Here is a 24,613-nt window from a genome sequence, read left to right as displayed (position 1 = left end):
AGCCAAGCAACTGGGATCGCTTGCCAGGGAAGGTGGCATTGACAAGGCAATTGGAAGAGGGACACAAGCCATCAGCCTCTGGAGGCGACTCCTGTCAAGTGTGAAGGAAAGGTACCCCTTTAAGGAAGATGTTATATGTCAATCAAGCAAGTGGACCACCATGGAAAAAGGTATTCAATATCTGAGGGAATTAGCTGTGCTAGAGACGGTTCATCATGACCCGGACAACCCACAATTACCCAAAGATCCAGACGAAGTCCAATGCACATGACCCATGTGGCGGAAGTTTGTACGGAGCGCACCATCGTCCTATGCCAATGCATTGGCAATAATGGCCTAGAAGGATGAAGAGGCACCGACAGTGGAGGAAGTGGCTCGCCAACTCCGTCAATACGAAGAAAATCTCTCCTCCTCCCTACAAGCTTGCATTGCGGCTGTGGAGAAGCTGTCCGAGGATTTCCAGCAATTCAAAGAGGATATGTCCTACTCCACACGTGTAAGGACCAATGTCTCAGCTATTAGGAGCGAGCGTTCCTCTGCCCAAGAGAGAGAATATAGAAGGTACACACCGCAAGGTGCCCTGTGGTTTTACCTATGTGATCAGGGAGAGGACATGAGGAAATGGGACGGAAAACCTACCTCGGTCCTAAATGCACGGGTACGCGAGCTGCGAGGAAAAACCACCACAAAAGGGGATTCTACCAGGAAAAATGCCGCTCCAGTTTCCAAACAGAGTAGAAGGGCTGATCTTATTTCCGATCCTCTTGAAGGAACTTCTGAGCCAATTTTATGAGAAGTGAATACTGGATACTCTGACCAGAATTAGAGGGGCCCTGCCTCCAGCCAGGTGGAGGAAAGGCATAACTGGTTCTATTGGACTGTGTGGATTCGATGGCCTGGCACGTCAGACCCACAGGAGTATAAGGCTCTAGTAGACACCGGCGCACAGTGCACTCTAATGCCATCAAGTTATAAAGGGACAGAATCCATTTGTATTTCTGGTGTGACAGGGGGATCCCAAGAGTTAACTGTATTGGAAGCTGAAGTAAGCCTAACTGGAAAGGAATGGCAGAAACACCCCATTGTGACTGGTCCAGAGGCTCCGTGTATCCTTGGCATAGACTACCTCAGGAGGGGGTATTTTAAGGACCTGAAGGGGTATCGATGGGCTTTTGGTATAGCTGCCTTGGAGACGGAGGGCATTGAACAGCTCTCTACCCTGCCTGGTCTCTCTCAAGACCCTTCGATTGTGGGGTTGCTCAAGGTTCAAGAACAACAAGTGCCAATTGCTACCACGATGGTGCACCGGCAGCAATATGCACCAACCGAAACTCTCTGATTCCCTTCCACAAGTTGATTCGCCAACTGGAGAGCCAAGGAGTGATCAGCAAAACTCGCTCACCCTTTAACAGTCCCATATGGCCAGTGCAGAAGTCTAATGGGGAGTGGAGACTAACAGTCGACTATCGCGGCCTGAATGAAGTTACACCACCGCTGAGTGCTGCCGTTCCAGATATGCTAGAACTTCAATACGAACTAGAGTCAAAGGCAGCCAAGTGGTATGCCACAATTGACATTGCTAATGCGTTTTTCTCAATCCCTCTGGCAGCAGAGTGTCGTCCACAATTTGCCTTTACTTGGAGGGGTGTCCAGTACACTTGGAATCGATTGCCCCAGGGGTGGAAACACAGCCCCACCATTTGCCATGGACTGATCCAGACTGCTCTGGAAAAAGGTGAAGCTCCGGAACACCTGCAATACATTGATGACATCATCGTATGGGGCAACATGGCAGAAGAAGTCTTTGAGAAAGGGAAGAAAATAATCCAAATCCTTCTGAATGCCGGTTTTGCCATAAAAGAAAGTAAGGTCAAGGGACCTGAACAGGAGATCCAGTTTCTGGGAATAAAATGGCAAGATGGACGTCGTCAGATCCCAATGGATGTGATTAATAAAATAGCAGCTATGTCTCCCCCGACTAATAAAAAGGACACACAGGCCTTCTTAGGTGTCGTGGGGTTTTGGAGAATGCATATTCCAAATTACAGTTTGTTTGTAAGCCCTCTCTATCAAGTGACCCGGAAGAAGAATGATTTTAAATGGGGCCCTGAACAACAACAAGCCTTTGAACAAATTAAACGGGAGATTGTTCATGCCGTAGCCCTTGGGCCAGTCTGGACAGGACAAGATGTTAAAAACGTGCTCTATATTGCAGCTGGGGAGAATGGCCCTACCTGGAGCCTCTGGCAGAAAGCACCTGGGGCGACCCGAGGCTGACCCCCGGGCTTTTGGAGTCGAGGATATCGAGGATCCGAGGCTCACTATACTCCAACTGAAAAAGAGATATTGGCAGCGTATGAAGGAGTTCGAGCCGCCTCAGAAGTAGTTGGTACTGAGACACAGCTCCTCTTAGCACCCCAACTGCCAGTGCTGGGCTGGATGTTCAAAGGGAGGGTCTCCTCTACACATCACGCGACTGACGCCACGTGGAGTAAGTGGATTGTGCTGATCACACAACGGGCTTGCATAGGAAACCCCAGTCGCCCAGGAATTTTAGAAGTGATCACGGACTGGCCAGAAGGCAAAGATTTTGGAATGTCGCCAGAGGAGGAGGTGGCACGTGCTGAAGAAGCCCCGCTGCATAATAAACTGCCAGAAAATGAGAGGCAATATGCCCTGTTCACTGATGGGTCCTGTCGCATTGTGGGAAAACATCGAAGGTGGAAAGCTGCTGTATGGAGTCCTACATGACAAGTTGCAGAAACTGCTGAAGGAGAGGGTGAATCGAGTCAGTTTGCAGAGGTGAAAGCCATCCAGCTAGCATTAGACGTTGCTGAAAGAGAAGAGTGGCCAGTGCTTTATCTCTATACTGACTCATGGATGGTGGCAAATGCCCTGTGGGGGTGGTTACAGCAATGGAAGCAGAGCAACTGGCAGCGCAGAGGTAAACCAATTTGGGCTGCTGCACTGTGGCAAGATATTGCGTCCTGGCTAGAGAATCTGGTTGTAAAAGTACGTCATGTAGATGCTCACGTACCCAAGGGTCGGGCCACTGAAGAACATCGAAACAACGAACAGGTGGATCAGGCTGCCAAGATTGAAGTGGCTCAGGTGGACCTGGACTGGCAACATAAGGGTGAGCTATTTATGGCTCGGTGGGCCCATGATACTTCAGGCCATCAGGGAAGAGGTGCAACATATAGATGGGCTCGAGACTGAGGGGTGGACCTGACCATGGACGCTATCGCACAGGTTATCCATGAATGTGAAACATGTGCTGCAATTAAGCAAGCCAAGCGGTTAAAGCCCCTGTGGTATGGAGGGCGATGGCTGAAATATAAATTTGGGGAAGCCTGGCAGATTGACTCTATCACACTCCCACAAACTCGCCAAGGCAAGCGCTATGTGCTGACAATGGTGGAAGCAACCACCGGATGGCTGGAAACATACTCTGTACCCCATGCCACTGCCCGGAACACTATCCTGGGCCTTGAGAAGCAGGTCTTGTGGCGACATGGCACCCCAGAAAGAATTGAGTCAGACAATGGGACTCATTTCCGAAACAACCTTATAGACACCTGGGCCAAAGAGCATGGCATTGTGTGGGTGTATCATATCCCCTATCATGCACCAGCCTCTGGGAAAATTGAGCGATACAATGGACTGTTAAAGACTACATTGAGAGCAATGGGGGGTGGAACCTTCAAACATTGGGATACACATTTAGCAAAAGCCACCTGGTTAGTCAACACCAGAGGATCTGCCAGTCGGAGTGGCCCTGCCCAATCAGAATATTTACATACTGTAGAAGGGGATAAAGTCCCTGTAGTGCACATGAAAAACATGTTAGGGAAAACAGTCTGGGTTACTCCTGCCTCAGGCAAAGGTAAACCCATTCGTGGGATTGCTTTTGCTCAAGGGCCTGGGTGCACTTGGTGGGTGATGCGAAAAGACGGAGAAGTCCGATGTGTGCCTCAAGGGGATTTGACTTTAGGTGAAAATAGCCAGAATTAAACTGTGTGATATTAGTTGCTATATAACCCTGCTACTGTACGTTATCATTACTATAATTGTTATATGCTATATCCATAGTACTATAGTAAGAATCACTTGGATCAAGCAAGAAAGAACCGTGATAAAACTGAGCAAAGCGCCGTAGAGGTGGAACCAGAACTGACTCCAGCATGCAACAATCCAACGGTGCACACCATCCTCCTGCTGCGTCAAATGTCATCTGCTCCTCACACCGCACAGAAGCCCAATTCTGCTCTACCAACTGAGAGGACTTTGTACCATCCCTTCCGCCCAGACAGACTGGTATGACAGATGGAGCCCAGAGTCGGAAACTAAATGAACTCAACAAACGTTTTATGAACATAACCCATGAACTAAAGAACTGATATCTCTGTGTGTATATACTTTTTTATATATATATATATACATCATTGTTCATATGTCTCAAAGAGATGGAAAGGTGGTGATGATTGTTCAGAGTGTAACTAAAGGTATGGGAACTGAGCATGACGTCAATGGTATAGAATAAGGGGTGGATACTGTCCTGGTTTCAGCTGGGATAGAGTTAACTGTCTTCCTAGTAGCTGGTGCAGTGCTGTGTTTTGTGTTCAGTATGTGAAGAACGTTGATAACACACTGATGTTTTCAGTTGTTGCTCAGTAGTGTTTAGACTATAGTCAAGGATTTTTCAGCTTCTCATGCCCAGCCAGGGCACCTGACCCAAACTGGCCAACGGTGTATTCCATACCATGTGACGTTCCATCTAGTTTAGGAACTGGGAAGGGGGGGGCAGGGATTCGCCGCTGGGGGACTGGCTGGGTGTCGGTCGGCGGGTGGTGAGCAATTGCCCTGCGCATCATTTGTACATTTCAATCCTTTTATTACTACTGCTGTCATTTTATTAGTGTTATCATTATCATTATTAGTTTCTTCTTTTCTGTTCTATTAAACCATTCTTATCTCAACCCAGGAGTTTTACTTCTTTTCCTGATTTTCTCCCCCATCCCACTGGGTGTGGGGGGGGAGTGAGTGAGCGGCTGCGTGGTGCTTAGTTGCTGGCTGGGGTTAAACCACGACATGCTGCAATACCCATGCCGCCCTTTTTACCAACGTAAGCTTACGATTTACCTGCCTCTCTCGAGCAGTCCTGCCTCTCTCGAGCAGTCTGGCGCTTTCTTTCAAGCCACTGTAATCCGTGGCAATTCCCCTGCCTTTTCAGTAGCGTTGCCTCTTGTTCCTCTTCAGATCACGGCTGAGGTCACCAAATGTAGGGTTTACGGTTTATTCCGTGTGGGGCCCAGACGATAGAACACCAATATGATAATTAAAGTCGCCACTTTATTGAGCTTAGCTGATCATTCTTATACAATTCTCTAAGTTGTTTAGAAGCTTTGATTGGCTGCTGCATGCAAGCATTTGGTGTCCACGTGCACAAGCATAAGTGGTGATTGGTTACATCGATACTGTCCACGCGTATAAACATAAGATAAAGTTAGTTATACTCACTCTGTAGACCCGCATAAACACAGGACATAATTGGCTATGTTAGTTAGAGCATGCAAAACTTGTCTTAGTCCAATTGGTCGAGATAAGCCCTGAATTGAGGTTGTTTGTGCCAAGTTCCCTTTATCATGGAATGTGCACCTGTGTTTTTCTAACTGGGATCTTTCTTTTTCTATCTTCTTGTTTATTCTGTTCAAGGCCTTCTAAAGGCGTCTGGAACACTCTTGTGATCATGAGCTACTTTCAGGCCCGATAACTAAGTTCCATGTCTGGAACACTCTTGTGACCATGAGCTACTTTCAGGCCCGATAACTAAGTTCCATATAATTGAACCCTACAGCAAAACTCACCCATAAACCTAGGGTGACCAGCAAGTGCTGGAAATGGCCAATGAGAGGCACTGGGAGTGACAAAGACACTGAGCCACCTTCCTCATCTGTCCATGGCACCAGGGGCACAGACCAGTCTCCTCTTCTCCTCTGCACCTGCATGTCTCCACTGTTTTCCACAAGCCCTGACTCAGCACCACAAACACCCAGTGTGACTCCTTGCCCTGCATGGTCACACAGTACAAGCTCTACACAGGTGTTTTTTTTCTCTCCTGGGCACTTTCCAGCCCAGATCAGCTCCCTCTAAACTCTCTCCACTCCCCTTGACCTCTCTCCACCCCCCCTCAACATTCCCCAGTGCATCCCAGTCTGGCATGGCCCCACAGCAGTGCCCACCACAGGGTGCGGCAGAGCTCTGGGCACTCTCCCCTGTAAGAGTCGGTCAGAAAATCAGCATTGTCTCAACATTGTCATCAGGAACATGAACAGTACGCTACCTGACAACGGCCTGTTTGGAGTGCAGCGGCTGGTCCCAAGGATGGAACGTGCGGTACAAGGTTCCTGGAAGGTACCTGGCTGGAACCGTTAGAAATAACTGCATAGCTACTGTCAAAAAGGATGGATTGCAACCGTTGCCATAACATCGATGAAGAAATCATGAACTTTAGACAAACTTTGCTTCATTATAATACCAAAACAGCCCTCCTGGTGGAAGGCTGCCTGCCTCCAAGACTTACCATGCCTCAGACACTGACCCCACACCTGCGTGATAGCCTCGCTCGAGAAGGGAGGAGATATGATAATTGTATTCTGAGAAGGGTGGAGACTCCTGAGGCAGAGGTGGAGCAAGGTGTGTTAGTAAGCATAAAAGATGACTTCTGAACAACGGAAGTTTGAAGCTTCCCCACCAAGGACCACGATGATTGATGACACAGCATCAGCTCGATCTGGGACCATTAGGACATCTTGAGATCAGCGGTGGTAGCTATAACCTCTCTTTCTCCTCTCTCTAAACTTTACTTTACTTTTCTCCTTTCTTTCACACATCTTTAACTATCGCCTGCCTCCCCACAGACAATACAATAAAGTTTTACTGTGTGATTACTGTTATCCTCTTTGGTGTTGGTCACCTTAATTTTGGACTTTCAAGATCATAGCAAACGAACCATCACAAGTCCACCAAGTGGACCGTGACAACCCCACAGCCCCAAACCCTCTGAAGGGCACAGCAGCTCCTTGGGGGTGGAGAGGGGTGAGCCCCAGGGGTGGGGGGCATCTGTGGCACAAGTCCTGAGGAGATCCCCTTGTATGATGGAAATGCCGCAGTGGAGACCAGCTCTGTCACACAAGTGCCCATTACCTGTCCTTGCCTATGGCCACAGCCCTTACACACACAAGGACTCTAACCAGGCTTGAAGAGCACTCAGGCCTTCCACCAAACCAAGGGTTCAGAAGGAAAGCATGGAAGTGGGAAGAGAGCAGCTCAGGAAAGACCAAGCGCTGGTGATCTCTGGCACTGCTGCTGTGCCGGGACTCTTTTCTTCTTCCCCTCTGCACACAGGCACTGCTCCCTGCAGCTGCAGAGAAGGTCTTGGAGGAAGGATCTCAAAAAAACCAAGTCACTGGAGGGCCCCTTATTTTCTTTAAACACACAGAAGGAACAGCTCATTTGCAAAGCCTGCAGGGCACACAGAAGCTGGATAGACTGTGAATTAGAAACCAGAGGAATAAAGACATTTCTTTGTGGAGAGCATTCAGATAAGTAAAACAAAGTGAAAGAGAAGGAGTAAAACCACACCCAAAATCACCTTAGAAAGACAACCAAAAGACAGGTTGGGTCTCTAATGTGATATAAGTACTATGCAGAAGAAAACAGGCAGTTTATTCCTTCTAAAAAGCATCCAGTCATTAGTTTTCTCAGGGAACCTTTGATCTCGTGGTTTCTCATGCTGTAAATGAGGGGGTTCACGGCTGGAGGCACCACCGAGTACAGAACTGCCACCACCAGATCCAGGGATGGGGAGGAGATGGAGGGGGGCTTCAGGTATGCAAAACTGGCAGTGCTTATAAACAAGGAGACCACAGTGAGGTGAGGGAGGCACGTGGAAAAGGCTTTGTGCAATCCCTGCTTGGAGGGGATCCTCAGCACGGCCCTGAAGATCTGCACATAGGACAGCACAATGAAAACAAAACATCCAAATGCTAAACAGACACCAACTGCAAGTACCCCAACTTCCCTGAGGTAGGCATCTGAGCAGGAGAGCTTGAGGATCTGGGGCATTTCACAGAAGAACTGGTCCACAACATTGCCTTGGCAGAGGGGTAGTGAAAAAGTATTGGCAGTGTGCAGCACAGCATTGAGGAACCCACAGCCCCAGGCAGCTGCTGCCATGTGGACACAAGCTCTGCTGCCCAGGAGGGTCCCATAGTGCAGGGGTTTGCAGATGGCAACGTAGCGGTCATAGGCCATGACAGTGAGAACGAAATACTCTGCTGAGATCAAAAAGAGAAACAGAAAGACCTGGGCAGCACATCCTGCATAGGAGATGGCCCTGTTGTTCCAGAGGGAGTTGGCCATGGCTTTGGGGACAGTGGTGGAGATGGAGCCAAGGTCAAGGAGGGAGAGGTTGAGGAGGAAGAAGTACATGGGTGTGTGGAGGTGGTGGTCACAGGCTATGGCAGTGATGACAAGGCCATTTCCCAGGAGGGCAGCCAGGTAGATGCCCAGGAAGAGCCAGAAGTGCAAGAGCTGCAGCTCCCTTGTGTCTGCAAACGCCTGGATAAGGAACTGGGTGATGGAGCTTCCATTGGACATTTTCTTCCTCTGGGAATGGGGTGCTGTCAAAGTAGAAAAAAGACACTGAAGAGTCAGGGCATTATTCTCTGAGCAATATCAAAGCCATTTCCCATAGACCCTCCCACTCTCACACACACACACACTTTTCCTTTTCCAGGAGACCTTCCTTTATGTCTGTGGCTGGAGCCCAGCTTGGTGCTGGCTGAGTGTGCAATGAAGAGCTGGACCTCTGACCATGGGCTCTTGAAAAGCCAGCCCTGCTCTGCAGCAGTGGGTTCATGGGATCGGTGCGGACAGGGGCCAGTCTGGTGTTTGACTTTGTCAGCTGAAACCACTCCTAATGCACAAGGACATGTCAGAATCTGCACTCCCAGTGCTAAGGAATCAGGTGGGTTAAAGTAATTTAAGAGTTCTAGGGGTTTTTACAGATGCGCACATGGCCCCTGGGGAGTTTTCTTAGATCTCGGGAGCCTTCAGCATTTCTGCTTCACTCCGGCAGAACAGTGTGAGCCAGGCAAGTCAAGAGGATTGCCTGTGGCTTAGTGCAGAGAGAGGGGGACCTGCTCTGCCCTTCTGTCTAGTTCCCACTTGCACTGTGCTTGCACCTTTCTGGGATGGAGGGTGATCACGCTCCCCTGTTTTACTCTGAAAAGCCACCAGGCACTGCTGAGAGCAGAGACATGCACTGCAGACCACCAAATGTCTCCCCCTTTCTCAAAGACTCAGCACCCTGCGTCTAACCAAGGACACACCAGGCTCATTTCACCAACCCAAGAGCATTTCCTCAGTCCTAGCATCTCTGTGCTTCTCCATGGGTCTTTCAGATAACAGAAAGCTGCTGTGAGACAGGTTTGCATCCTGCAGGGCAGCTAACAGCTTGGAAGGACACTCGGAGGCGATAGCCAAGTGACCTGATGTGATGGCATCTCTGTAAGGGAGAATCAGCTCATTCCCCAGCCCCACAGACACCATTGAGCATAACCCCTCAGATGATAGGAAAGCTGGGACACTTTTTCCCATGGACACACCTGCATGGGAGGACCCACAAGATCAGTGTGTGACTCTGCAGCTGAAACTCCCATCCCCAGAGAAACAGACAGCAGCAAGAAAATGACAGTAACAGAGACAAGTGGAGAACCAAGGAAAAGAGCAGAGATCAACTGGCTCAGAGAAGCAAGGGGAAATGCAGCGGCAGTCTCAGGAAAGAGTTACCCTTACCCAGCTGTGCATGCCACCTCCCAGACACCAGCACAGCCAGGCAGTTGTTCTCAGTCCCTGTGCTCTACTTCAGGAGGCTCCTCTCAGAATTACTGATCACTCCAAGTTACAGCTCAGGAGTCTCAGGGACTGGTTCAAGCATGACAGCTCCTTTTCCATTTCTCCCCAAAATTCCCCAAGACTAGGGAAGAGAAAACACAGACTCTGGAAAGCTCCTAAACTTTATAGAAATCCCTGCTTTGATCTTCCTCTTGAAAAGTGCCCTTGGAAATGTCCTGGGGATGATCTGGAGCTGTGAGCTGCCCTGACCCACACAGCACCTTCTTGTCAGCAGAAGGACCCTGCCCTGCTGCGAGCTGTTTCTTCCACCTACAGCTTCTCCCCACTCTGCTGTTACAGTTCCCCAGGCAGGCTGAGTCCTTACCCTGACCAGCGGCAGAGTCCCTGCCCCAGCACACAGCTTTTCCCTGCACCCAGAGACTTACTGTGCAGAGGGCTGTGAAGAATTCTCTTTGAGTCAGCTCTCTGCATCCTCTCACCCCAGACCACCTTTAAACTCTCTCTGCATCACTCCTCTCCGCTCGGTGCCTGCAGGCAGTGCCCTCAGCCCTGCTGCACTTTGCAGAGGAGCTGCTCCTGGGCAGAGCTGTCTCTCGGCAGTGCTGCCTGCTTGCCATGAGCTCCCTCCAGCCCAGGAGCCCAGCCCAGCTCAGCAGCAGAGGAGCAGCCAAGGCAGCCCTTTCTCTGCTCCCTCTGGGCTCCCTCCAGGTGTCCCTGGGGCTCCAGGGGAACCTGCTGGGAAACAGGCTGAGGCAATCACTGATGTTCCCACCCTCAGCTAGGGAGAGCCACTTCTTTAATGAAATAAAGTTTTCCACTCAGAGACAAAGTTACATCTACATGTGACCTTTTTTTTCTTTCCAGAAATATAATCCTTCTCTCAGAGTTACTTTTAATGTACCACTTTTTTTGTGTTGTTTTTTAGACATGATACTCAGACAGTGAAAGGCAGGGATCTCCTTTACACCTACAGGCAGAAGCGATCTCTTGGTCAATGGTGGTGTTTCATCTGCGTTTCTATTCATGGCATTTGAAGGAGACTCAGCTCTCTCCCATGCACTCCACAAAGCCACAGGAGGTGGGATTCCTCTTGACTCTTTTCAGGTGGGCACAAAATAGGCACCTGCATGGGAGCTCCTTCTCTCAGCTCCCTTCTGAATTAATGGAGATGGAAGGCAGGAGTCAGGTGCTCAGATGCAAATACCTGGTGACATCTGAGTTGCCAGAGGTGGTCCAAGATACATGTAGGTAACAGCAAACTGTAATGGAGAAGTTCATAGGGACAGGGCAACATCTCGGGAATCATGTATGAGCCTGGTGGGAAATTCCTTTAGCCAAGTGACATGACTGCTTATGCCCAAATAAAGGCCAAAAGAACCTTTTCCTACTCCTTATCTCCATGGCAGTTTATACAGGTATTCATATGAATGATTGCAGTCATGTAGCATAGTGAAAACTGGGTCTCTGTCTTTTCCATCAGCTGAGTTTACCATACCTCCAATGACTATGATGGCATGTGTCCCATGTTCGTCCCCACATTGCCTAACAGAATTCAGGACAGGTAGTCTATTTAATGTCCAGATCCAGGACCACAGAACTGCACCAGATGCCAAGGCTGGCATGGACCTCACAGGACCTACAGGAAAGCAATTCCCATTCAGGCTGGTACATCACAGACACTCCAGACGGCTTTGCAGAGAGTGCGATTTGGTGCCTGTGTGCCTTTCACTGATGCCATCAGACAGAGGCATCAGTCATCAGATGCCATCAGAGAGGCAAGGTCTGTCCCTTCCCTACCCAAGAGATGCAGGCATTTCCTGAACATGAAGCAAAGTCGCACAGGGGTTTTTACTCACTCCCTTGATGATCCACTCAATGAAAAGACCAAGAATTTTCAGAGTGTTCCTGGATACATCTTGTCTTCAAGGATAGCATCTTCCAAGCACAGAAATGGTCCATATCAAAACTCAGTAGAAACTCAGGAAGAAATTCAAGGGCACCAAGATGAACTTTTGGTACCTCAGGAAGTGTTAAAGAAGAAAAAGAGATAAGGTAGGACCACTGCTGAACTGTGTAAAAGTAGGTGTAGATAGATCTGCGGTACTCTATGTCACAGCCTCGGTTAAAACCAGCCAGGTCTCCCAGGCCTTTGAGCTGTGAGGCAGGACTCTGGAGGAGAACAACCAGCAGTGGATGGGGATCAAGCCTGGGGTTACTCAAGGAAACAACACCCTTACCAGTCTATGGGAACCACAGGGGCTGCATCCAAGGGTGCTGAGAGAGTGTTTTCTTCTCTAGGAGGTGCTGGTCTGTTATGACCCCAGTAAGAAAGGGATTCGGACACTGTGAGCTACCTTTTAAAATTTTGTTCATCATCGTTAACACTGTAAGGAGAGAATCATGCAGATCATCTTCAGTCCCTTTAGATGGTGGGACTCCCAGGTGGTGTAGCATTGAACAGGCCTTTGGCCCAAATGCAGCAAAGCATGCAGACCCCATCCATAGAAGACAGTCTCCTGTTTTGGTCATTCAAGCTACTGTGGGGTTTTCTTACAAAAGAAACAACTCTACTCATCATCTCAACAGTCAAAGAGAAACAATGTTTTCATGAGAACATCTTGCTGCACGGTTAGATAGAGTCAAGGCCAAGCAGGAGACGTAATGTCCAGTACAGAGTGGGACCTGCCTGCAGGCTCTTGTGTGACAACCTGCTGCTGAGGTTGTCCTGTGGCCAAGGGATCTGTGCAGCAAAGAACAGGTTTGATGGCTGTGCTGTATGTGCAGCACGGTGCAGTGCAGCCCTAAGAACTTGATGTTCAATATTTTTCTGGTTAGGACCAGTGTTCAGGTTTCCCTTTGAGAAGTCTGTGCTCCATAACGCTGTCAGAGCTGAAATGCTGTGGCCCAAATCTGCACTGCCAGGAGGAGCTGAAGACCCATAGCTTGTCACAGAAATCTGACAGTTTTGGATTAAACAAGAGGTGGTGGGACAGGTTGCTGAGCTGTGGTGCTGCAATGGAGGGATACAGGCTCTGCCCAGGGAGCAGCAGGGATGATGAGGAGTATCCTCCATGTATGAAAGGGAAGCTTGGATTTGTGGAGGTCCTCTCTGTGACAGACAACAGGTTGGACTAGCTTTTGTCATTTAGGATCAGAGCAGGAGTCAGCAAGAGTGACCTTGTGTTTGCAGTTACAAAAACTGCTTGCTCAGGGAAAGGAAATGGAAAAGGTGTTTTGTCATCAACCCCAGGAAGTCTCCAGGTTCATGAGCAGGTTCCTGTGGTGAACTTAAGTGCCCTGGCATTCCCTGGCAAGGCAAAGCAACAGGGTGCCAACAGCCTGAAGGCTGTTGGGACAACTTCTTCAGACAGCTGCCAGGTGGGCCACCAAGGGTGATTCTTACCTGGACCTGATTGTGGCCAACAAGGAACAGCTGGCTAAGGATGTGATGATGTTCAGTGTCAGTCTTGGCTGTCATGGCCATGAATTAGTGGGGGATGAGACACCAAAGGGCAGTGAGCAAGGCCAGCAGCAGAGCACAGACCGGGGACTCTAGAGGAGAAGACTTGGACACATTCAGGAGACTGAGACAAGTGGTGCCATGGGAAGCAGCTCTGAAGGGGGAAGCAGCATGGGAAATGTGGTAGGGCTTACAGGACAGCCTCCTGCAAGCACACGAAGGATCTCCCCAAATACTTGTGAAGAGAAGCAACCATCTCAGGAGGCTGCTTGTGTGAACCGACTGAGCTCCAGGGCAAAAAGGCAGCAGGCAGGAGGTGGAAGCAGGGAAAGCTGCCAACAGAATGTAGAAACCTTGTCCCAGGATCTAGGGGTGATGCCAAAGCCAAAGGTCCTATTGACTTGAGAGATGCAGGGGAGGATAGAGGCAGCAAGGTGCGCTGATACTGGTTCATTAACCGTAAAAGAATAGACAGGGATCATGTGGGCCTGCTGCTGAACCTCCTAAGTGTAGGAGCAGGTAAGGATGAGGAACTTAATGACTTCTTTGGCTGTGCCTTCTGCCAGGCCTTTGTGACTGGCGACAGGACCCTGGAGGAAAAGAACCAGCAGTAAGTGGGGATCAAGTCAGAAGTTACTTGAGTACACTCAGCCTTGAACAGCCCCTGGGAGCGGAGGGGAATCATCCAAGGCTGGAGAGGGAGCAAGCCAATTTCATAGCAAGACTCACTCTGCATCACTTTTGACAGATCATGAAGATCAGGACAAGTCCCTGATGGCTTCCAAAAAAGTTGACACCTGTCTTCCAACACAGGCCAGAGGATTACCAGGGGAGCAAAAGGCTGTTTAACCCCCTATAGGAGAGCAGTGTGTCCCTGAGCATGTCCTCCTGGATGATATTTCTGGGAAGATGAAGAGGAAGGTGACTGGGCATGGCCAGCATGGATTTATTCATACTGGTGATTTTTTATAGGGCGATTTTCGGGTTTGAGTGTGATTTTTGATTGCTCTTTTGCTTTGTTTTACTTATCTGAATGCTTTCCACAAAGAAACGTGTTTATTCCTCAGCTTTCTAATTCACAGTCTATCCAGATTTTGTGTGGCCGGGAGGTTGTGGAAATGAGGAACTGTTCCTTCTGTGTGTTTAAACAAAATAAAGGGCCCTCCAATGACTTGTTCTTCTGAGATCCTTCCTCCAAGACTTTCTCTGCAGCTGCAGGGAGCATTGTCTGTGTGCAGATGGGAAGAAGAAAAGAGTCCCAGCACAGCAGCAGTGCCAGGGATCACCAACGCTTGGTCTTTCCTGAGCTGCTTTCTTCCCACTTCCATGCTTTCCTTCTGAACCCTTGGGTTGGAGGAAGGCCTGAGTGCTCTTCAAGCTTGGTTAGAGTCCTTGTGTGTGTAAGGGCTGTGGCCATAGGCAAGGACAGGTAATGGGCACTTGTGTGACAGAGCTGGCCTCCATAGCAGCATTTCCATCATACAAGGGGATCTCCTCAGGCCTTGTGCCGCAGATGCCCCCACACCTGCCCCCCACCCCTGGGGCTCAGCCCTCTCCACCCCCGAGGAGCTGCTGTGCCCTTCAGAGGGTCTGGGGCTGTGGGGTGAGTGCCCAGAGCTCTGCCACACCCTGTGGTGGGCACTGCTGTGGGGCCATGCCAGACTGGGCTGTGCTGGGGAGAGGGCAGGAGAGGTGGAGGGAGGTCAAGGGAACTGGGAAGTGTTTAGGGGGAGCTGGTCTGTGCTAGAAAGTGCCCAGGGGAGAAAAAAAAATCTGTGTAGAGCTTCTACTGTGTGACCATGCAGGGCTAGGGCTTGTGGAAAATAGTGAAGACATGCAGGTGCAGAGGAGAGGAGGAGGACGGTCTGTGCCCCTAGTGCCATGGACAGATGAGGAAGGTGGCTCAGTGTCTTCGTCACTCCCAGTGTCTCTCATTGGCCATTTCCAGTGGTTCCTGGTTACCCTATATTTAAGGGTGAGATTTGCTTCGAGGCCATCTCCACCTTCCTGCTGGGCCAAGGGCTGGTTTTGTAAATGGACAGCCCTGCTCAACCTCTCTCTCTCCACAGACCCTGGCAGACCCTAGAGCAGAGCTGTCTGCAAAGCCCAACGTGGGACAAGGCTTCAGCAGGTCATGCGTTGGGTACTGGGGAAGTAGGAAAGTCATGGGGCAACTGTGATCTGAAGGCTGCCATTGGGATCACAATGGGGGAACTTTCCCCATCCCTGACTGTACCCTTTCCCGTGCTGTGCCTGCAGAGTGGAGCTGTTGAACCGTGTTTGGGCAATGGGGCTAGGACAGCACATGGACAGGCCACTGACAAGGGCCACGAAAAAGCTGCCAGGAGGTGTCATCAAGGACAGGTACAAAGCAGGAATTTCTGTTGCCTTTGTTGTGGAGGTATGTGTGTAGGAAAAGAAAAGCTCACCTGGAGATGCTGGTGGCAAGGGAAGTCAAAAGCAAACAGAAGACCTTTGGTCACATCTGAGAGACCAAGGCTGAATAATGAAAATGCAGGGCTGCTGCTGAATGGGGAAGGTGATTTAATAACAGCAGGCACAGCTGGGGCTGAAGGAATGAATGCCTGCTGTGCCTGAGTCTTTCCTGAAATGGTCTCCAGGCCCCTGTGCTCAGGGAAAGGCTTCAAGGAAGAGGAGAGCATGCATTGGCATGAAAGTCAGGAAATCCCGCAAGGAGTGATGCCAGTTTCTGTCCTTGCAGGGGACTAAATGTGGCAATAGCAAGGGTGGGGGGCTGCCTGACTGGAAGGAGGCATTTTGGAAAGGTCTTGGTGGACAGTGAGATGGACAGGACGCAGCTGTGTGCCTTGGAAACAAGGAAGGACAGGAGGACCCTGTGCTATACAAACAGGAGCATGGCCAGGTGATTGAGGGAAGAGATTATACCTAACACTGTCCAGTTTTCAGGTCCCAGTACAGGAAAGATGTTGGCAAGCTGGAACAACTTTAGCAAATGGCCCCCATAATGGTCTGAGGCAGGAACACTTTACCTGTGAGGAGAGGCGGAGGGGGCTGGGCTTGTCCAGCCTGGAGAAAGGAAGAATTTGGGCACAACATGTAGCAGCATTGCAGTGTTCCCAGGAAGACTGAGTCAGGCTCATGTCCATGGTAGGAGACACAAGGACAAGAGGCAATGCGCTGAAAGAAGGTGGTTAGTGTACGTATGGAGACGTGTTTTCAACATGAGGATAGCCAAATGCTGGAAGCTGTTTCCCAGGGAGATTGTGTGGGGTCTATCCCAGAATGTGACCAAGGCGTCTTTGGATAAAGCTCTGAGTAATCTGGTCTGGGCCTGCTTTGAGCAGCAGGTTTTTCCAGAAACCTCCTGAGGTCCCTTCCATCCTAATTGATGCTGTCCTTCCTTCCCCTTCATGTTTTCAAATGGGGGAAATCTCTCAGGTTCTCCCTCAAAACAGAAATAATTCACATCAGGTGCAGAGCTGCTTCACAGTTGACACCAAACTACCTTGGCCATGTCATTTGTTTCTCTCTTTACTCCCCCCACCCAAGCTCTTCTCTTTTACTGTTGCAAAACCTGCCAAAAAGAACAGCCTACCCTCTTAATCCTTTCCACATTGGTCTTGCATTTCTTGTTTCGTATCCTATTTCTGAGATGGTTGCTGTGGTATTTTCAACTTTGGGTAGCAGCTCCGTTAATCACATCATTCTTTTTCATTACTTGTATTGTGCTGCAGTTCCCCATGTTGTTGTTTTCTTTGATGCACTGGCCCGCAAAACTTAAAGGCTGATCTGTTGGAGTTTCAACCTAGAGGGACCTTGACACACTTATGGATTTGGCCAACAGAAACCCCCAGAAGTTTTACAGGGGAAAGGGGGCAAGGTCTGCACTGGGGCAGAAAAACCTTGTGGATCAGGACAGGATGTGACATGACTGGATGTGGAGATCCATGCGGAGAAGGGCATGGGGGTTATGATGGATGCCATGGCAGCCAGTGGGCTTCCCGTTTTGAAAGGAGGATGGGGAAACTGGAGAAGGTCCAGAAGAGGTCTGTCATGTTGGGGAGAGGGGCCTAAAGCACATGAGCTGTGTGGAGAGGTTGAGGGCAGTAGTCCTACTCAGTGTGCTGCAGGGGAAGCACAGGGCAGGCTAAAAGCAGGTGACCCCTACCTGGAGAGATGGTCAAGCCAAACCCTTCTGCAGTGCCAAATGTTATGGCAGAGGCAAGAGGCAGAAACTTCTTCCTGGCAGCTTCACACTGGGCCTTATGAAAAAAAGGAAAAGGCAGGTGGTGCTGCACTGCAGCAGGACATTCAGAAAGCATCTTTCACTTCCATGTTTGGAGGTTTTCATGTTTCAGCTCCACAGCCAGCTTGACCCTGGTGTTGGTGATAGCCCAGCCTTTGGTGGGAGGCCACCATTACAGATGTGGAGACAAGGCAGTTGTCCAGGTCCTTGAACCTAGGAACCAGCATGCCCTGCCACCTGAGATTCCTGGGAACACCTAAGCTTTTGTCCAGAGAAGTGTGATTCCTCTTCAAGTGTCCTGGCCAATCTCTTGACCCATGTGGTGCTTTAGGCTCCGGAGAGAATCAAAACCAACTTTAGGAGTAGGCTAGCTTCATTTTACATACTGAAATGCAGGGGAGATGAAGGCAGCTCAGAGCTTCCAGGCTCCCTGCTGCACAGTTAGGACTTCAGAGCCTGGAACAGCAGGTAACAGTGTTGTGTCAGTGCACACCACATCCAGGTTTTGCCTGCCTTTGTGCCTTTTCACTAACCTGGGATCTGTCCCTTGGCCGCCTTTGGCTAAAACCAAAACAACTCCCCTATTCCACCTCCCCATCCTGATGAAAATTATGAGAAATAAATGGAGCAGTGCTGATTTAAGGGTAATTCCGTCTAAGAGGTGTAATCTTTAAATGATAGCAAAGAGTTAGCAGTGAGAGGAAAAGCACTGTTCAAAGAATTGCATGCCAGAGGCTAATCACTAAGAACTTGTACCTATATTGTCAAGTAAAAACAAAATGAAAGAGCTTTAGTTCATCATGCATACAAAAGAGTTCCCTTACAGCACTGTCCTGTTACTGTTATTACTGTTATACCGCTAATTCCAAAACATCCTTGAGATCTTCTGTATTTTTCCTCAGCTCCAAACGTCAGGCTGCTAAGACACTCAAAGTACTGACTCAAATCTCTGCAAACCAAATCTCTCCCACTTTCTCTCATCCACATTCTTTTACCCCAGGACACTTCTAACCATCATGTCAGCACACTGCCCGGTCTCCATTTTATCTGGGTGAAGTCAGGGTACTCCCTCATAAAGCCTTTCCTACAAAAGTCTTTTCTACCTGCTGATGCTGCTTGTATCACCTCACACAACGTACAGCTCCATCTTCCTTCTGCAGAGCTCCATGGGATGGACAGTTTTCCTGCTCCTTTCATGAGGAAAGGTGACAAACAGGAGACACTCCTTGCCAGGAAGCCAGAGCCTTGGGTGTTGCTCAGCTGCTTCTTGCTGGCACTTCACTCACACTGTGTTGTGGTGGCTTTGGTGCTTTTCTGTGGCTACTCTTTCTGCAGAGAAGATCTTAAAAAGACAGTGATTTCATAAATGATGGTCATAAGGGCCCTGTTGTAGACAGCAATGTTTGCCATGAGCTCTGGAGAGAGCCAGGTAGATAGTTACTAAGCACGAGGAATATGCAGGAATCTCAAGTCCTTTGCTGAAGAGTGAGTGGCTCTGAACAGCAGTGGTTGGCCGTGTGTAGGGCTCAGAGAGAGGGTCGAGGGATGTCAGTGAGAAACAAGGAGGTGGCTGATGGCTTTAGCAAATCCTGAAACCCTCTATGAGCCCAGAAATGGCAAGCAGTGGATGTCTGTGGATGGGGAAGAGCAGGAGGTGTGTCCTGGGAAGATGTCAGGAAGGAAGACGCCTCTTCTGCAAGTCAGCGATGAAAGAGATTTTTTCCATGTTGTGTGCATGCCTAGGAGACGGTTAATCCTTACTGCTGAGGGTGGCTGTGCCCAGTCATGCCCCACGAGCTGACCTTGCTCTCTTCCTCTCCTTCAGTCCCCAACTTGGATGGGCCTCAGGATCCTGAAGGAGGTATGAAGCTCCTGGAGTTAAGTCCCATCACTGCGGGGGAGGAGGGAAGGGTTTGTGAGCCACACGGGACTGCAGGGAGAGGGTGGGGTGGGGTGTAGCAGGGAGTGTGTTAAAGGCAGAAAGAGGATCTGAACTGGGAGGGAGGTGTGATTCTAAAGTGAAATAGGTGGAGTTTTGATTTTGAGGCAGCAGGAGAAGGAGGACATGCCTTTCAGTGCTGGGATGTGGAGTGAGGACTTGAGGTTTGAGCTGGGACATCTTGGATGACAGAGGAGCATTCACAAGGCTTTGGAAGAACTGGACAGGTTTTGGGGAACTCCCAGGCATTGGCCAATCCTACAGTAACCACTGATTTGTGTTTGAAGCAACAGCCAGAGAGACATCAGTAAAGCTTGGGGCATCATGGGGATCAGAGTGAGTTAGGGAAGCAGGGAGTGGTTAAAATGTGCAGGGAAACAGTACAGGCATAGGAGAGTGTAGGTGGCAGGGGCAAACAAGGGCCTTGGTCGGACTGGGTCCCCATCCCGCCCCCAATATTTTGCACCTCTCACCAGTGCCTCTGATTTCCTCCTTCACCAGCCCCCAGGGACAGCCGCCTCTTCTGGTCATTACCTCGCTGGTCTTTCAGTGATGGTCCTCAGTGGAGCCCGCTAACACGCTCAGAGTCTTGGAGCTTTGCTGCTGACCTTTACTTCTCCAGAGGTTCCTTCAGTCACCCAGCACCTGCAATTCAGGAACTTGGCACCAGAGGGCTCATTGATATGCAAAGCACCCTAGCAAGCCAAGTCTCTGGGCAAAATTTTTCTTAATTCCTCAGTTCCTGTGTGGTTATTGAGAGCAGTTTCAGGAGTGCAGTCAAAGTGAAAAGATTTCAAAAATAAAGAACAATTAGGAAGGATTTTTCTAGTGCTCCGATTTTTCCTGCTTACAGAAGAAGTGATATCAGCAGTCTCTGATTGATGTTGTTCCTGAGCCTTTCTTCATGAAGGATGAACATATACAGAAGTCAAGAACAGTTGGGGAAGTTTTAGTGTACCCCCTGAGGTGAATTAAAGACATGTTTTTGTTTGAGTATATTAAAAACATAACTTAATGAACACTACTTTGGGCAGAGTCCTAGTACTGTAAGCAGTTCTACAAGGCGGCTGCAAAGATGCGTCCCAAGGTGATTCCTCATACACACTTGCACCAGCACCAATACTGTGAGGGTCAGCACAGGACACCTGTCACGGTTTAACCCCAGCCAGCAACTAAGCACCACGCAGCCACTCACTGACTCCCCCTCCACCCAGTGGGATCAGGGAGAGAATTGGGAAAAAAGGTAAAACCCGCGGGTTGAGATAAGAACAGTTTAGTAGAACAGAAAGGAAGAAACTAATAATGATAATAATAGCACTAATAAAATGACAATAATTGTAATAATAAAAGGATTGGAATATACAAATGATGCACAATGTAAATGCTCACCACCCCGCTGATCGACGCCCAGTTAGTCCCCCAGCAGTGATCCCCCACCCCCATTCCCCGCAGTTTATATTCTAGATGGGACGTCATATGGTATGGAATACCCTTTTGACCACTTTGGGTCAGCTGCCCTGGCTGTGTCCTCTCCCAACTTCTTGTGCCCCTCCAGCTTTCTCGCTGGCTGGGCATGAGAAGCTGAAAAATTCTTGACTTGAGACTAAATATTCCTTAGCAACAACTGAAAACATCAGTGTGTTATCAACATTTTTTTCATACCAAACTCAAAAACATAGCAGTGTACCAGCTACTAGGAAGACACTTAACTCTATCCCAGCTGAAACCAGGACAACACCTCAGCCTGGCTTTCGGTCCCTTGCCCAGCCCAGCTCTGCTGCCCAAAGTGTCCCCTGAGCCTCCCATTTCAGAATGGCTACAAGACAATACTGTGGCTGCTCCTTATCTCATCACCAAGGGAAACCACTCCCTGACAGGGAGTCCTCCTCTCTCTGGCATTCCTGCTTCCAGCCAGTTTAAACCCTTCTGCAGTTGGGACTTCTTGCCCTCCATGCCAGATAAATCCTTGGTCACAGATTACCACTGCTGAGCAGTCACTACCTGACTTTTCACTTTAGGTTTCCCAGAAATGGCACACCTTGCTGCAGTGTCTAGGATCTGGCAGGACAGCACTCAGGGTTTCTTTAGTGTGGAGGAGGACATGCTCCAGAGCAGGGCTTGCCTGCTGCACCCTCAGAGGGACAGGGCATGAGGCTGCCCTCTCCTGGGGATGGCTGCAGGGCTGTGAAGGTGGGTGTGCAGCCAGGGGTGCCCAGGGCTGTCCTTCTGAGCAGGGTCCCTGCACCGTGGGGGGTTGTGTGATGGGGCAGGGACTCTGCCGCCTGCCAGGGTCAGCACTCAGCCTGCCCAGGGATATCCCCGTGGCATCGTGGGGAGAAGCTGTGGGTGGACGGAGCAACCTGTCGGCAGAGCAAGGCAGGGTCTTTCTGCTGTTGAGAGGGTGCTGCATAGGTCAGGGTTGCTCACAGCTCCAGATCACCCCAGGGCATGCCCAGGGGGACTTTTCCAGAAGCACATCAAGGCAGGGGCTACTTGGGAGGAAAGGTGCTTTCCAGGGTCTGTGCTCTAAGCTTCCTGCTGTGGTTGTGGGGGAAAATAGGAGATGTCGGTGTGTATGTCAGTGGGGGAAACCACTAGCAAATATCAAACCAAAGCAGGCAGCAAGTACAAAAAGAGGCCTGAGATCCATTTGTTTTAGAGACCATAAGCCTGGAGTGGATATTGGAGAGCCCTGAGAGTCTGTGAGTTGGCTGCTGGATGGATACTGTGGCCCAAACCACCTCCTGGAGAAAGTGACGATTTTGGGGAGGTCAGGTACTGATAAAGCCATTGGTCTGGACCTGGAAGGGAAGTTGCCCTTTATGTGAGAGAGCAGCAGGCGTGCATGGGGCACTGCTGCATAGGGACAGTTGGACAGTCCGCATGAGAGGCCAGAACAACATAAGCAACATTGTGGTGCGTGGCTGAGTGCTGCAGACCTCCTGAACAGGAAGGAAAAGCAGGTGAGGCCTTCTTCAGACAACTGGAAGAAGCCTCCTGCTTGCAGGCCCTGCTCCTCATGGCAGACCGAAACTGCCCTGAGATTTGCTGAAGGGGCAACACAGCGAGGTGAAAGCTATCCAGGAGGTGTTTGGAGTTCATTGACAGCATCCTCGTGGCAAGGGTGCCTGAGGAGCCAGTGAAGGGGAGTGTCCTGCAGGACGTCATCCTTGGAAACAAGGAAGAGCTGGTCAGGGGTGTAATAGTCAGGGGTGAGAAAGTAGAGTTGAGGTTCCTGAGAGGCAAAGAGCAGGACTTCAGGAGAGCAGGCTTTGGTCCACCAAGGGACATCCTTGACAATATCCCATAGGATATGGTCCTGCAGAGAAGAGGGGAGAGCTCTTTGATGGTCAAGGCTGTCCTCTTCAAGCACCAGAACAGTACACCCAGACAGGCAGGAAGTCAAGCAATCTTGCAGTAGGCTGGTATGGATGAGAAAGGACCTCCTGACAAAAATCAATATTCCGAGACTGGATATTAGGAAAAAATGTCTTCACCGAAAGGGTCATCAAGCATGGGAACAGGCTGCCCAGGGAAGTGGTTGACTCACCATCCTTGGCGTTATTTAAAACACGTCTAGATGTGGCACTTAGGGCTATGGTTTAGTGGTAGACTTGGCAGTGTTAGGTTTATGGTTAGACTCAATGATCTTAAAGGTCTTTCACAACCTTGCTCCAGTGCAGTTTGTGCAAAAGAGGTGCCTGCAGGCCAGCCCCTGCCCTGAGCTTCTGCTGGGATCCATGCCGATGCAGGCTGGCTGTCAGCTGCTCACACACAAACACCTGGTAGCATTTGAGGTGCCAGGGGTGGTCAAAAACTTGTGTTTTGCAGACAAAAACGTGTCTTCAGGCTCTGGTGGAGCATACCTGCGATACCCACAACTGCCTGAGTATCAGCTGTGGGATTGTGGAGAGGGGTCCCTTGGTGACCTCAGATTACACCCACAGTTTAGGGCACCTGAATGTCAGTTAGACTCACATTTCTATTGCAGCTGCTGGTCTTTCAGCTGACCAAAAGGAAGCGTGCACCAGAAGGATGGTCAGACCCCTGTCTAGGCACCCCCCCGCTGCACTCAGTATTGCTCAGCTCACTGCAAAACTCAGACATGAGCACACCCCTGCATTGCAGGCAGTGATATAATGTCAAGGCTCTCTTTTAAATGGCTTAAGAATGGCCACTAGTGCCGTGCCTGGGGCACCTAGTGCAATGGCATGTGGCTAGCAAATATGGCACAGCATGTCCAGGAAAGCCATGTTCCACTGGAGATGGAGGTGGGAAAACACACCATGACCTTCCAAGAGGGCTGGCGCCATTTTGCCAGCACCTGAATGCCAGCATTATGGCAAGGTCCATCTTGTCTACAGCAAGGGGCACTGCATGATTGGGAGGCATATTGGTGGTGGTCGGGAGGCCAGGTCTACCCTGCCCTTGCTGGTAGGGAGGCCAGGTCTACCCCCCCCCCACACACGCTTATGGAGGCCAGGTCTACCCCACCATCGCCGGTAGGGAGGCCTGGTCTACCCAGCCTGCGTGGTTAGGGAGGCCAGGTCTACTGCACCCGTTCGGGGAGGGAGGCCAGGTCCACCCCACCCACACTGTTAGGGAGGCATAATTATCCTGGCCCGCGCTGGTGGAGAGGCCAGGTCTACCCCACAGCACTGGCAGGGAGGCCTGGTCTACCCTGCCCTTGCCGGTATGGAGGCCTGGTCTACCCGCCCGCTCAGGTAGGGAGACCATGTCTAAATCACTGGCGCTGGTAGGGAGGCCAGGTCCACCCCGCTCGTGCCATTTGGGAGGCCAAATCTACCCTGCCCACTCAGGTAGTGAGACTATGTATACCCCGCCCACGTGGTTAGGGGGGCGTGATCTACCTTGCCTGCGTGGGTTCGGAGGCCAGATTTACTCCACCAGCGCCAGTCTGGATGCCAGGTCTACCCGGCCTGTGCAGGTCGGGAGGCCAGGTCTACCTGCCCGCATGGTTGGGGAGGCCAGGTCTACCCCACCGGTGCAGCAGGGAGGCCAGGTCTACCCCACTGGTGCAGCAGGAAGGCCAGGTCTACCCTAC

General features: G+C 50.2%; 2 protein-coding genes across 2 annotated transcripts in view; one reads left to right on the top strand and one right to left on the bottom strand.

Annotated features, from left to right (window-relative positions):
- Positions 1 to 24,613, top strand: part of LOC142025982 (scavenger receptor cysteine-rich type 1 protein M130-like) — a 329,010-nt gene that overhangs the window by 275,647 nt on the left and 28,750 nt on the right. The gene's annotated exons all lie outside the window — the stretch shown is intronic.
- LOC142026128 (olfactory receptor 14A16-like) lies at positions 7,705 to 8,737 on the bottom strand. Its single transcript, XM_075018964.1, has one exon. The coding sequence runs from the start codon at positions 8,659 to 8,661 to the stop codon at positions 7,705 to 7,707; it is 957 nt and encodes a 318-aa protein (XP_074875065.1). The 5' UTR covers positions 8,662 to 8,737.

Source organism: Buteo buteo, chromosome 31 (assembly GCF_964188355.1).
Source record: "Buteo buteo chromosome 31, bButBut1.hap1.1, whole genome shotgun sequence".
Classification (NCBI taxonomy): Eukaryota; Metazoa; Chordata; class Aves; order Accipitriformes; family Accipitridae; genus Buteo; species Buteo buteo.
Note: the sequence above shows the minus strand (reverse complement) of the source record. Positions and strands in the feature narration are given on the sequence as shown.

Coding starts and splice junctions, on each gene's coding strand:
- LOC142026128 (XM_075018964.1), bottom strand. CDS start 8,661: ATGTCCAATGGAAGCTCCATCACCCAGTTCCTTATCCAGGCGTTTGCA.